The 14,322-nt window shown below is 40.6% G+C and overlaps 1 protein-coding gene across 3 annotated transcripts in view; it reads right to left on the bottom strand.

Moving 5' to 3' along the window:
* MED13L (mediator complex subunit 13L) overlaps window positions 1-14,322 on the bottom strand; it is a 309,612-nt gene that overhangs the window by 27,374 nt on the left and 267,916 nt on the right. For 2 of the 3 annotated variants that reach the window (XM_032285834.1, XM_032285838.1), the window contains 5 exons: window positions 10,211-10,431; window positions 9,679-9,884; window positions 3,766-4,703; window positions 1,441-1,620; window positions 602-825 (listed from right to left, as the gene is read on the bottom strand). In XM_032285834.1, coding sequence (XP_032141725.1) covers window positions 602-825; window positions 1,441-1,620; window positions 3,766-4,703; window positions 9,679-9,884; window positions 10,211-10,431 — 1,769 coding nt within the window. The remainder of the gene's footprint in view (window positions 1-601; window positions 826-1,440; window positions 1,621-3,765; window positions 4,704-9,678; window positions 9,885-10,210; window positions 10,432-14,322) is intronic. The other variant, XM_032285836.1, reaches the window with a different exon arrangement.

Below are 14,322 nucleotides of genomic sequence, written 5' to 3' on the forward strand. Positions count from 1 at the left end.
CGTGCCTGTAATCCCAGCTACTCAGGAGGCTGAGGCAGGAGAATTGCCTGAACCCAGGAGGCGGAGGCTGCAGTGAGCCGAGATCGCGCCATTGCGCTCCAGCCTGGGTAACATGAGTGAAACTCCATCTCAAAAAAAAAAAAAAACTTATTTTTCAATTCAGAAATTTTCAAAAGAAACATTTTTATACTGTTGTCAGGAACTCTCATCTACTCACCCTATCCCTCCATCGAATAAATAAATAAATAGAGTAGATGTGCTCTTTTTGTAAAGCTCATCTTCTACACAGCCACACTTTCCCCTGGTGAGCAATACTCTTCAAATTTTAGCACATAAATGGAGAAGAGAGAGCTGATGGAATTTTAAGACATGTGGTAAGGATGGGAGGGGAAAGTCTTCTAAATCTAATAAATATAAAGCCAAGATGGAAAGGCAACTTGCTTCCAGAAAAATCTGTCAGTTCAATTTTCTTCCTCATCCTCCTGTTTGCAAATTGTCTTTAAGATTCACTTTCAAAACATCTGTCTTGAAGTTTAGTCATCACTAGAAACAATCAGAAAATCCATGTCGTAAAAAGCGACTTTAACAGTAACTTCCTCACCTCGTATACAGCACTCAAGTCCCTGAAGAAAGTTTTGGCTCCTTCGAGCAAGGCCTCATTTTCTGGACACACCACAATATAGGCAACATCACGGTGGCCCCCATATGGGTCCAACAACAGCCTCTCCCAAAATGGCAAGGAGAACGGTGAGATGGTGAGGAAATCCTTGTCATAGCCTACCAGCAGAGTGGGGATGGGCAACGGCTCAGGAGATTCTTCTGAACCTAAAATGACATTGTAGTTTAGGAAGGTGCTAGTGTTTTCCCCACAACCTTGACAATTTAGAAATTCCTGGTGCACTGATCTTAATTCTGGCATCTGAAATTTCATGGCAGGTTGACAAGATATTCTTAAAAGTGTCTTTCAAATCATCTAATTAAATGGCCACTGATGAGGACTCTTAATTAAGTAAGTCAGAATTTGCTTACAAAGGTTCAGTAAGATCACAGGGCTGACTAGAACGAGTTACAATTAATCTTCCAGGCAGCACTGCTTCATTTCCTTCAAGATAAGCATTACTATCCTGGCTATGATGGAACAGACAGAATTGGCCCAGAAGTCCGTCCAGATGAAAACGCAATGAGGACTGGGAAGACGAGGAGACTCTAAGAAACGCACTTTGTAGGGATTATCTTCCTCACTGACCTGGACTATGCCAAGGGTGATAGAAAAACTTGACCCAAAAGTAACTTTAAAAAAAAACAGATCATAAAACTTAATGCTCATGAAGAAAAATATTCCATTTTGTTAGCAAAGCGAGGACTTGACAGTAACTAATGCTGCTCTTCACTGAAACGCACTGATGTCAGAAGAAATTTTAAACAGGGCAAAGACCCTACCATAGGTTCCCCGTCCTGCCATTTTATGGAACTGCTGCCAAGTGAGTGGTCCCTGCACATGCTGGATATTCTCCCAGGTCCTGCCCGTGCGCTTCTTTTGGATGGCATCTTGGAGAAAGGGCTGCAGGGACAACAGCATACGAACCACATCCTGGGAGGAGAGCATGCTGATGTCCAGCACTAGAAGAGAAGTGAGAAAAAACAGAGAAGATAAGGGGGCTAGCACCCTCCTTTTCCTTGCCATCACCTTGAGCCTCAGTTACAGTCCAGGACAACGATGTTATTAGCTGTAGTAAATTCTAAAATATCTGACTTAGGAGTCAAAAGGAAAGATATTCTTCTACTATATTAGAGAAAATAAATGATAATGTAGTATCAAAAATAATAAAAAGGGAAATGGATTACTCTATAAAAAAGTTTAATGAAAGAACTGTTTAAAAGTGGAAACATGGATAGGTGTGACTTTTTAAAACCACGTAAATCTATTTTCAAGGATTTTCATAAGACAGCTACAAAAGTTTCTTAATTATTGTATTACTTTTATTTGCAAATATCAATGTGTTGTTTATTTGATGAGTAGGAAATAATGGAACTTAAATAGAAGATTTTAAAAACTCTTTAAATGCTCTTAATTATAAAAATATTTTCACAAAATACAGAATACATAAAGAGACAGTCAATCTTCACTGCAGCCAGAGGCACATGGAAACACAGCAAAAGCCACTCCAGGACTGAAGCCACCTTCTTCACAAGGACCCTAAGGCAAGCTATTGTTTCTGACTAGGTCTTCCTCTATAACCTCCTAGTCTCTTCAAATCCATTCCTGCCATTTTCAAATCCATACCCAGAATTATAGCCAGTGCACACTCTAAGTTTTCTTTTCTAACTGCACAAATCTGATGTCAGTGCTTCTTCCTAAAACCTTTCAATGTCTTTTTATTGTTTCTTGCAGGAAGACCTAACCCCTGGCATGCCTCTAAAAAACAATCTAGCCCCTGCTGGCTTCTAACTTTGCTTCCGTTTCAAAGGCCCCAGGCACCGTACAATCAAGAGCCTTCTTACTTGCAGCGCCTTCTGTCTGGGACACATGCCTTGCTCCCCATTCTCCTACCTCAGTTAATCCATACTCATCACTGAGATCTCCAAGCAAATGTTACTACTTCTTCAACGAAGTCTTCTCTGACCTTCAGCCTAGAGTGCCTCCGCCTATCCCATGCTTTTATCACTTACAAAATGGGTTGTAATAATATGCGACTTGTGTCATTATTTAATTAATGTTCACTTCCAGAATAGATTGGGAAGTCCATGAGGGCAGGTGCCTTGGTTCTTTCAGTAACCATTTTATCACCCATGACGCACTGCAGTTTAGGTAGAGACTGAGTAAGAAAAGGGAATAGCGGCCGGGCACGGTGGCTCAAGCCTGTAATCCCAGCACTTTGGGAGGCCGAGGCGGGTGGATCACAAGGTCAAGAGTTCGAGACCATCCTGGTCAACATGGTGAAACCCCGTCTCTACTAAAGCTACAAAAAAAAAATCAGCTGGGCATGGTGGCACCTGCCTGTAATCCCAGCTACTCAGGAGGCTGAGGCAGGAGAATTGCCTGAACCCAGGAGGCGGAGGTTGCGGTGAGCCGAGATCGCACCATTGCACTCCAGCCTGGGTAACAAGAGCGAAACTCCGTCTCAAAAAAAAAAAAAAAAAAAGAAAGAAAGAAAGAAAAGGGAATAGCAAGTTGCTTGGCACTCTCACAGCCCAACTTTCAAAAACGTTTGTCAATTGGAGCTTTTAATAATACAGCCACATATAATAATATATGCCTCCGTAACCACAATGCAAAGTAAAATGTGATTTTGTTACAAGTGATACAACAGTGGGGGAAACAGAGAAAGGAGAAAAGACTCTGGAAATAGGTAGAAGGTTTCATGGAAGAGGTTCCTTGGAAACTGGATGTGGAAGAATGGTGGATTTAAACATGCAAGAGTGTGCAAAATTATCAGTCTGTAAGCTCGTGATGGCTCTCATACTCAGCTGTCACAGGTTTCCAACATGGATTGCTTACTCATGGGTTATTACAAGGGGAAAATTTCAGAAAACAATTACTTTTCTCCAAAGACATTTCAATATAAAACCTTCTCTCAGTCCTTAAGTTTAGGATGAAGTCAATACAGCTCTCACTTTAGTTCTTTTTATCTCCCTTAAAGACATAAAATTAACTTTTTTTGTTTTTTTGGTCAAACAACAAAGAAAATAAACCTTTTAAGTTAAGATCATACCAAGATATACCAAGATACTCCTCAAAGCAAATTTGTGTTCTGGGACACCTACCATTGCTGTGAGGCCAAGAGTGCACAGTGGCACTTCTCACCAGAGCTTCGTCCACTTTTCCACCAGTGGGGTTATCCACATACTGCCGCCCCTGCTCCAATGCATTGAAGCATTCCGTCCAGTAATCGTTATTATCTGCTTGCACCCGGTCATAACTCCAGCTTACACAGGGAAGAGTTTGGCGATTGTTAGAGGAAATGTAGTCCAGGAAACTCAGTGAAGCAAAAGGTTGTGTGTGTTGACTCTGGAGGAGGAGGAGAAGGCTTATGGGTGGTTCCTGGGATTTTCTGGTTCCTTCTGCCTGAGGAAGGAAGGTTGTCTGACACATCAGTAGGCGCCGCTCTGCAGCCTGACCAATATCAGAATTCTTCCCAAAAATATCCAACTCATCTTCAAGGAAGAGTCCTGAATTGTAGCCAAGTTTGCGGTTCATAATCGCACTAAACCCACAGGTACAGCGGTACTGGTCCTCATTGGAAGAATCGGGGATGTAAAGCCCGACATCCGCCCCTTTGATGTTCATGTTGCAGGCACAGATGCAACAGCTGTCAAAGTTTCTGTCTTTAAAGATATTCATCACGGAATCGGAGAGAATCAGGGTAACATAGAGGCTGTGGGCTTCAGGAATTGGTTGCATGGTGGCAGGCTCCACAGAGTTGAGGGGCCGCGTAGTAGAGGGGGTGGAGGCTGGTGACCCCTGATCAGTGCTGTCATACTTAACAGACCCTTGACCACTAGCAGTGCCCCCACCTCTGGGAGTTCTTGGGGTCCTGGGGGTTCGTGGTGTGGGGACAGAGAATCGAGGGGTTGCTGGAGATGGGAGGACTCCTGCCCCACTATTGCTGGCTGGGGCAGCGCTGTTCAATGTCACGGGTGTGTTCATCTGTGGTGTGTTAAGATAGTCTGGATCTGCTAGGCTCCCAACACTAGGCACGTTACTGTAAAAAGAGAAGGCACCATGTGAGGAGGGGCAGCATGTCACAGATGTCGGAGTAGACACATGATCACCCCGGCCACGTACTGTGTGTTTCTTATCATTTGTTTCTGCTATCACTGGTATAATTTTCTCTTCAAAACAACAAAAAAAGCAGGGTACAAAGGTCGGTGCAGCGTGTGGAGAAGCAGAAAGCACGGTATGAAGAGTAATTCAACACAGCACTTTCCTTCTGCTTGTTCCACATATAAGCTATCCCCATCCTAACCACTTGAAGGAACTTTTACTACTTTTAAAAGAAAACATGGTATTGGGTTTGGTCAATGTAATTTGAAAAGTTTTAACTACTAAATGGAACTTCAACATACAAGTTCAGATGCTAAATTAGCTAGAAGACCATAGAATGAAATTTCCATCTGATTTGCAATTACATTTTTGTCATTTTTAAATTCAAAGTCTGCGAGTGTACTTGTTCTCTGAGGCTATAATCTATATATAATATCAAAGTAGTTATAATCAAATACACATGAAAATTTAACATTTTTCTAATTTTCAAAATGCAGCCCTATCTTAAGGCTTACATTTTTATAGTAATGAGTGACCATGAGGGAATTCTATTTTGAGTTGCCCATTTACCAGTACTATCTTACAATTAACAGAAATATTACACATGTGGCTAAGAGGCCCCAGTATTAATTAGGTGGTTGCACAGAAGTATACATGCTGTATCATAGTTTCCAGCTTCCCACAGGTTTCTGTGGGGTGGGAGGCACTTCTTCATTTTTAACTTTTCACTTATGTTATGCATTCCATATAGTATAATTATTTTAGTTGTCCAAGACTGACTGGCCTATGTTATCTACTTTCTCATAAGCAGTGACTTTTTTTTGGAATAGCCAAGCAGAAAAGAAAACACTGTCTGCAAGGTTCTGCTGTTTCATTATCACATAACATTTTCCGGATATACAGTTGGCCTTCTATATCTATGGATTCAACCATATACAGATGGAAAATTTTAAAAATACAACAATTAAAAAATGCAAATAGGCCAGGTGTGGTGGCTTCCACCTGTAATCCTGGCACTTTGGGAGGCCAAGGTGGATGGATCACCTGAGGTCGGGAATTCGAGACCAGGCTGACCAATACAATGAAACCCCGTCTCTACTAAAAATACAAATATTAGCCAGGCATGGTGGCATGTGCCTGTAATCCAACTACTCAGGAGGCTGAGGCAGGAGAATCAATTGAACCAGGGAGGTGGAGGTTGCAGTGAGCCCAGGTCGCACCATTGTACACCAGCCTGGGAAACAAGAGCGAAACTCCATCTCAAAAACAAAAACAAAACACACACACACGATCAAAAAAAAAACAAAACAAAACACCAACAAATAAAAACAGTAAAGCACAACAATGATTTATATAGCATCTACCTTGCATTAGGTATTACGAATAACCCAGAGAGGATTTAAGGTATACAGAAGGATTTGTTTAAGTCACATGCAAATACTGTGCCATTTTACACAGGGGACTTGAGTATCTTCAGATTTTGGTATCTGAGGGGGTCTCGGAATCAATCCCCCAAGGATATCAAGGGACAACTGTGCTTTCTTAGATGTGTATGTATATCAGCATATGAGTCCATTCTTTCTACTTAGAAGGTATCAAAAGAATAGATTTTTTTTAATTCTTAATGCTTTTATATATATTAATACTATACTTAATTTTCCTCCAATAAACTACATATTCAGTTACTTATAATGTGAAAGAATGTCATAAAGAAATGTCTCTTTAAAGAATTTTCTTGTGATTTTTAATTAGCTATGCCTAAACTACCAGCCTCAAAGTCCAAATCAGGCACTGTAAAGAAATATTAAATCTCAGGCACGGTGGTATCTTTGAGTACAGATTTAAAAAAAAAAAAAAAATGACCCAGAAAACTTGATTGGCAATCACTGCTCTCTTAGAAACCAAAATAGTAAGTGTGTAATGATGATCTTTACTCTAATTGGACTCCTTTCAAATTTTCCTGTTCAACAAAACTATAAAATTATTATGCAGTTCAGATCAGAAAAAGAACTAAGACTACTAACTGAAAACCTAAAGAATTAAACTGCTCCCTGGGTAGTAAGAATGGTTTATCTTGTAATCTGATTTTTCCCATTTAATAAAAATGAATTGAGTAGCAACCCTATGCTAGAAACTGGATAGTCAAAAGTGAAAAAGAGAAAGAAAAGGTGGCTCATAAGCAAGTATGGCAGACATTAAGCAAGTGACTGCAGGGGTACTACGGATGACAAAGGAGTTGTCCAGGGTGATGGTGGGCAGAGACCACAGCAGGAGGAATACACACACTCTGGAAACATACTGCCCAGTAAGGCAGCCAGTAGCCTCCATGTCCTAAATTTAAATTAATTAAAGTAAAACTAGAAATTCAGTCTTGGTCTCACTAGCCGCAATTCAAGTAGTCAACACCTGGCACATGAGGCTGGTGACTGCCAGACTGGACAGAGCAGACAGGAATCACCTTCGTGCCGGGTGCAGTGGCTCATGCCTGTAATTTAGGAGGCCGAGACAGGAGGAGCACTGGAGCCCAGGAGTTCAGGACCAGTGTAGGCGGCACAGGGAGACGCAGACTCTACAACAAAATTTCTGAAAAATTAGCTGATGTGGTGACATAGGTCTGTGGTCCCAGCTACTCAGGAGGCCGATGTGGGAGGAATGCTTGAGCCCACGAAGTCAAGGCTGCACTAAGATTGCGCCACTCTACTCCAGCCTGGGTGACAGAGTAAGACCCTGCCTCTAAAAAAAAAAAACCCAAAAAACAAAAACAAAACCTTCATCACACAAAACTGTATTAACAGTGCCAGTTAAGAATACAAAGAATCTTTGGGATGGCAAATGAAAGATGTAATACATCTAAATAATGACCTAAATTCTTTAAACCATTATACAGCAAAAGCTTGCATGTGATCTTTTTGGGGGAACCTGCATGTATGAAAGAAATTAAACTGCTGAATAGGTTCTTAAAACTGCTATGGTATTTGCAACTGTATGTGCTAAGCTAACCCCTTATGCACCAAGTTGTTATAGCTGTGTTGTGCCAGTATCTAGCTGAGTAAGCTAGAGTACACTCGGAGCACAGCCGCAGCACATCAGCCAGGCGCTCAGGGTGCTTTTCAACACACTCTACATTGCTGGTGCATTGTTATGTCCACGGTACTTCTATAATTATTAGTCACCAAAGCCTTGCAAAAGTCCTTTGTGGGAGGCAGCGCAGGATTACTTCATTTTAAAGGGAAGGCCCAGGTAAAATGGTCATTTAAGGTCATGCATATAATTTTTAGAAGGCAGGAATTTAAGTCGCATGACACTGTAGCTGTAGCTTCCTAAGTCTAGGATTCTTCTGTACTTTTCTGTCACGGTTTTTCTTTCTGACACTGACTTTATATACACAAGCAGGAAGACTTGTTAGGATATTAAAATTAACTTCATCAGGGTGATTTTACAGAAGGTCACAAAATTGAAGCCCACAGGCTGAGGCTGGACCACACATTTGTTTAATTGGTTTCTTAAGCTTAACTATGTATTAGCTGAAAACATTTTGAAGAAAGAAAAACATAAAAATCCAGATTTCAAGTGACCCTCAGAAACAGAAGGATCTGGCCACAATGACCCCAGTCTTGCCTGACAACAACCCCCCTGCACTTGAATAGCAAACATCCCTTTAAATGGTTTACACTAGACTTCACTTGCTCACCTGCAATGGTGCTCAGCATCATAGTACCAACTCTTTTGCCTTTACCCTGACCATTTCATCTATACATTGCTTCCCTGACCCCAGGCCATTTTTGTGCTTTAATAGCATTTAAAACATTTTATTCATTAAGAAATTATTCGTCACAGGGAAAACGGATTCCATCTTAGCTTAGCCTATCTTTGTTTATGTGACAGGGTCTCGCTCTGCTGACCAGGCTGGAGTGCAGTGGTGCAATCTTGGCTCACTGCAACCTCCACCTCCTGGGTTCAAGCAATTCTCCTACCACAGCCTCCTGAGTTGCTGGGACTACAAGCACACGCCATCATGCCCAGCTAAATATTTTTACTTTTGTTGTAGAAACGGGGTTTCACCATTTACCCAGGCTGGTCTCAAACTCCTGAGTTCAAGCAATCCACCCACCTCGACCTCTCAAAATGCTGGGATTATAGGCGTGAGCCACTGCACCCAGCCCTAGCCTATCTTCAACATATTCAGAACACTGACACTGGGTTACTGTTGGGGAAATCATTGAACTCAAAGCCTGTTTCATAAAGTGCTGAGTATCTCATGTAATTTATCAAATACTGTACTGAAAGTAAAAAACAGAATGGTTGTATGGGTTCTCAAAGCACAATGGCTCCTGAATGTGTATCACTTTCACATCATCATAAAGTCAAAAACTCCTGAGTAAATCCACTCTAAGTCAGGGACTGCCTGCATACAAAATTTCATTTAGAAAATAAGGCACATTTTCCAGCACAAAATAATTTACACAAAAAGATGAATGGCCAATAAAGGAAAGTTTCAAATGATATGCTATTTGTCATCATTTCTTCTTTTTTGCTTTTTTTTTTCTGAGACAGAGTCGCTCCGTCGCCCAGGATGGAGTACAGTGGCGTGATCTTCGCTTACTGTAACCCTCCACCTCCCAGGTCCAAGCAATTCTCCTGCCTCAGCCTTGCAAGTAGCTGGGATTACAGGCATCCACCACCACACCCAGCTAATTTTTTGTGTTTTTAGTAGAGATGGGTTTTCACCATGTTGGCCAGACTGGTCTCAAACTCCTAACCTCAAGTGATCCGCTCGCCTTGACCTCCCAAAGTGCTGGGATCACAGGCATGAGCCACCGCACCCAGCCCTTCTTATCATTTTTAACAAGCATTTATTTAAGTTAAAAATTGCATCAAATATGGCAAGTAAATGACGTAACTCTCATACATACTTGTAGCCATCTCTAATGAAAGTGGCTGCAGGGGGCATGGGCAGTTGTTCAATTTTAGGAGGAATTGCCCACGAAGGCCGAAACAGACAGGCATCGGGTATCTTCAGAGGTAGCAAACAATGGCTCGGCAACATCTTCAGTGGAGCAAACATGGAGGATCCCACAAAAGGTTGAAAGGATGGAACTTTGTGCACATATGAAAAGTCCTATGACGACAAAGTGGGGTCAGTGTTAATACTGGTAAACTATGTAGGACACACCACAGTGGCACAGGGCTATCATAAAAAACAGCAACCAAAATGACTGCATTTCAGTATTCTTCTCCTTTGCTCATTAGAAAATGCTAAGGCAGAAATGTTACATCAATCAAAAGACACTATTTCATACACCCACTAGTGTGCCTCATGTTCTACTTAAAAGGATTCTTAGGAACTAATGTATATATGGCATACAGGTAATATTTTAAAGCAGATGTACACGAATCCACTTGGAAACCACTCTGCCCTGGAAATGTTAATGTACTGACAATTACCTTAATTTCCTCTGGCTTGGGACTTCCTAATCCATCTTCCACTTCCATTTTGAATTCTGTGAGTTGTGCTGAAACCATACTGACCATAGGGCTCTCCATCATGCCTAATGCTGTCACTGTCTCTGAACTAATACCATCTTTATAATTCATCACAGGAGAAAATGCAGGATGCTGTTCCAAAGATGGTGGAGTGGGGAACATCCTTTGCAAGTCTGCAACTGCTAAAAATAAGAAATTTTAAAAAACTTGTTTAACAGGAAGGGCTTCTAAAAGTCCTAGTTTATAGCCAGGCACACCGTTTGGCACCAAAAATAGTGCTAATTAAATGATCACATCAGTTCACAAAAGAATATTAATAATGGAAGTGTCTAAGAAGATGGCTATCAGCAGAGAATTATCTTTTTCTGGGTCTTGTTCTATTTTATTTCTTGAAACAAAGTATCACTGTGCCATCCAGGCTGGAGTGCAGTGGTGCAGCCTCGGCTCACTGCAACCTACACCTCCCGGGCTCAAGCGATTCTTGTCCATCAGCCTCCCAAGTAACTGGGACTATAGGCGCGTGCCACCATGCCCAGTTAATTTTTGTATTTTTGTAGAGGCAGGGTTTCACCATGTTGTTCAGGCTGTTCTCCAACCCCTGGCCTCAGGTGATCCCCCCACCTCAGCCTCTCAAAGTGCTGGGATTACAGGCATGAGCCACTGCACCTGGACTTTTCTTGGTCTTTATCACTAACTTCTTGATGGTTTGTGGTCTGGCTTTACATTAATGAGGTAAACAAAGTCTGTATAACTTGTATTTTTCGTCCAACAACTGATTTCCTGAAAAGTCTAAGGTAAGGAAGAGGAATTAAACAGAAAATGGAAGCAATTAGATAGTTACCACTACTAAAAGTTCTATCTTTCAGATATGTATGAAGTATTACAAAAAATAAAAATTGTTTGGAGCCAGAATTGTGGTTCATACGCAAGATTACTCAGATAGTTTGACAAATCCACTAGACTTACAGCTGCTCTTTTGGGGAAACAGTTCCATACTTTTTCCAGACAGACATTAAAATGAAAGTTCATAGTTTCTTTTAAGAAATACTTAGAACAGTGATTCTGAACTCCTTTTTTTTTAAGTTCCTTTAATCACCTAGAGTAAAAAATTATCACTAACAGCAGCTCATTGAGGCACTGACTGATTCTTAAAAAGTAGACTTATGTCAAAAGCAAGTTGTAGTTGCAAAACCTGGCCACTAGGCGGTGTCCTACACAGCAAAATTTTTAAGTTTGGAGCCGCGGGTTTTTAAACCAGTGATTAAATGTCTCCGTTTCCTATCCTATTGCTCGTTCCAACAACTTCAACATTTAAACAGGCCCACAATAACCACTGAATCGACTAAGATCTGACTCCCAGCTCTGAATCAGAAATTAACACTGAACAACTGTACCATGCTGGGCTACACAGTCCAGGTGCTGGGGACAGAGCTCTGCTGTGGTAAGGTCACTTCCTCCCTTGGGGCCTCAGTTCCTTCATCTAACAGGGAAGGGAGGGCTAGATGGATGATTCTCAACAGGCTGGCTTGCTTTGCTCTGTTTGTGGGGAGAAAGGAAAGCTTTCAACCACCTCAGCATAAGGAGGCAGAAGAAAATGTGAGGACCTCTGGATTACATAATTTCTACTGTGTTTCTAAGTGAAACAATTATACAATCCCAAATCATTTAGCCTCTCTTGGCCTGTGGAGCTATTTGTAAAATAAGAAGAGGAAGAGGCCAGCGGGGTTGTTAATTCCAACATTCATTTCCATTAGTGATGCTCCACGGCTACTTATTTTCTGTAAGAGGAATCTGTATCTGACGGCATTATACAAAATAGTACCTGCCGCTTCTTAAAAAAAAAAAAAAAAAAAAAAAAAAAACTCGAAAAACCCCAAGCTGATCTTCAAGGCACCTTAAAAATTTATAGAAGTAGAAACAGGAGCCAAACCAAACAAGAAACTGGCAGAGAACTACTTGAGAAGCTACAAAACCGATACATCCTGAGGTGGAAAAACAGGACTTCAAATGTAGCAGCCACAGATCAGTAAATTTTCTTTAAAACAAAGCCAAGATCTTTCGTATAAAGTTAGTCTACACCGGAGGTCAGGCAGGGTGGTTCACACCTACAATCCCAGCACTTTAGAAGGCCAAGGCGGGCAGACCACTTGAGGTCAGGAGTTCGAGACCAGTCTGGCAATATGGCAAAACTCTGTCTCTATTAAAAATAACAAAAATTAGCTGGGCATGTTGGCAAGGAAGCTGAGATACAAGAATTGCTTGACTCGGGGAGGCTGAGGTTGCAGTGAGCCGATATCTCAACACTGCAATCCAGCCTGGGTGAAAGAGCAAAGCTCTGTCTCAAAAAGACAAAAAAAAAGTTCGTCTTCACTTGAAATATATGCATTGTTTTTAACCTTTAGTCCCTATTCCTCCTCCCTAGCTGAAGAATAGCTACTACAAAACTAATATAATTTGTGCTATATTTCAAAACATAATTCTGCTTCAAAAAATCTTCAAAGTCACAATGCCACACAATCTTAATAGCCAATGTAGCTCTTTGTGAAGTACAGAAATCATATAAATTCTCTTTAAGTTAAAAGGATGAGCTTAAACATAGCCTTTCTTTTACTTACAAGTATCCTATGATACAAGATTTTGCAAAAAAAAAAAAAATTCTATTAAATTTGTTTTTATATTTCCTCTAAGAAACATAATGAAGGCATTTCCACCCACTTAGGGTTAGCTGACTCCTTTGATCTTCCTGAACACATGCATATATCTCAGTTTTCAAAGCCTCAGCAACCCTGTTAATTTTTATCAAAGGTAAATAGACAATACACAAAAGAGGACAGACGACATTCTATCTACAAGAGAGTCACTTTATAGAGTAGTATTTATCATTCTTACTAGGAGATATTCTTAAGGAAGACTCAGTCTGTCTCACTTCAGTTTCCTAATCTGTAAAATGGGAAGAATATCTACTTCGTATTTTTTGTGTATGCTACAGGAGATAATGTATGCTCTTTGCTGTGTACATCTAAACATTCAGCAAATGATGAAGTCAGTACAAATTAATTCTCCCTCCCAAAGCTGGGTTGGAAAAAGATGGAACTACTGTCAAGTTACGGGAATTTCTAAAAAGAGATGGCCCTAGAGAAACTTTGAGATGGTCAAAGGAAACTGGGCTCCAAGTGGGCAAAGCAAAAAGAGACCTTGAGAAACATTTTGGTCCTCCAAAAGTAGAAACATGATTTGTCTGTTCAGTTTTCTTCCCAGAAAATGGCTAAAGCAAAGGGTGGAAACAGCCACCAGGAGGGACTGGAGGTGAGCTGTGTCATCCACAGTGCTCTGCTTACTCCCACCCTGGCAATCCTGCAAGACCTCTGTACTTCAGCAGGAATGCAGAAGACACCCACAAGCTCCTGCCCAGCACTTCATGTATTCATGCACAGGATGGAAGCCATCCAATAAAGCAGCTTCACTGACTTCTTAGTGTTCTCCCCACCCCTGATCACCTAGCCAAGTCTCTTCCAAACAGTAAGGACTCTTGGAAAATAAACAAATGAACCCCAAAATCCAACTCTTTCCTTCTGTCTATTCAAAGACTCATACTCCAAACTGATGTGCTTTCAAATACAAAAATCCACAAGAAAGTGGTTAATAATAAAATCTAATAAAAACATGTCTTTACTATAACACAATACTACCTTAACAGAAACTTGATATTAAAGTAAACCTATTTGTCACTGTTAGTTGCTGTCTTCAGCATTACATTCACAAATGAATAATTATGAACCTATGCTTTCCAACACAACATCCACTGGTCAAATGTGGCTACTGAGCACCCAAAAATGGGGCTTGACCAAATGGAGATGGGCTGCATGTGTAAAATATACACTGTATTCCAAAGACTTCATACAAAAAAAAAATGTAAAACGTATACAACCATTATATATTACATTTTTATAAGAATATGAAATACTGCAATAATTTTATGCTAATTATATGTAAAAATGGTATTTTGGACACTTAGTTAAATAAAATTCTGTATTTTATTAAAATTAATTTTTTTAAATAGCCACTAGAAAATT

Source organism: Sapajus apella, unplaced genomic scaffold (assembly GCF_009761245.1).
Source record: "Sapajus apella isolate SASKATOON/1434 unplaced genomic scaffold, GSC_monkey_1.0 scaffold2, whole genome shotgun sequence".
In the NCBI taxonomy this organism is placed as follows: domain Eukaryota; kingdom Metazoa; phylum Chordata; class Mammalia; order Primates; family Cebidae; genus Sapajus; species Sapajus apella.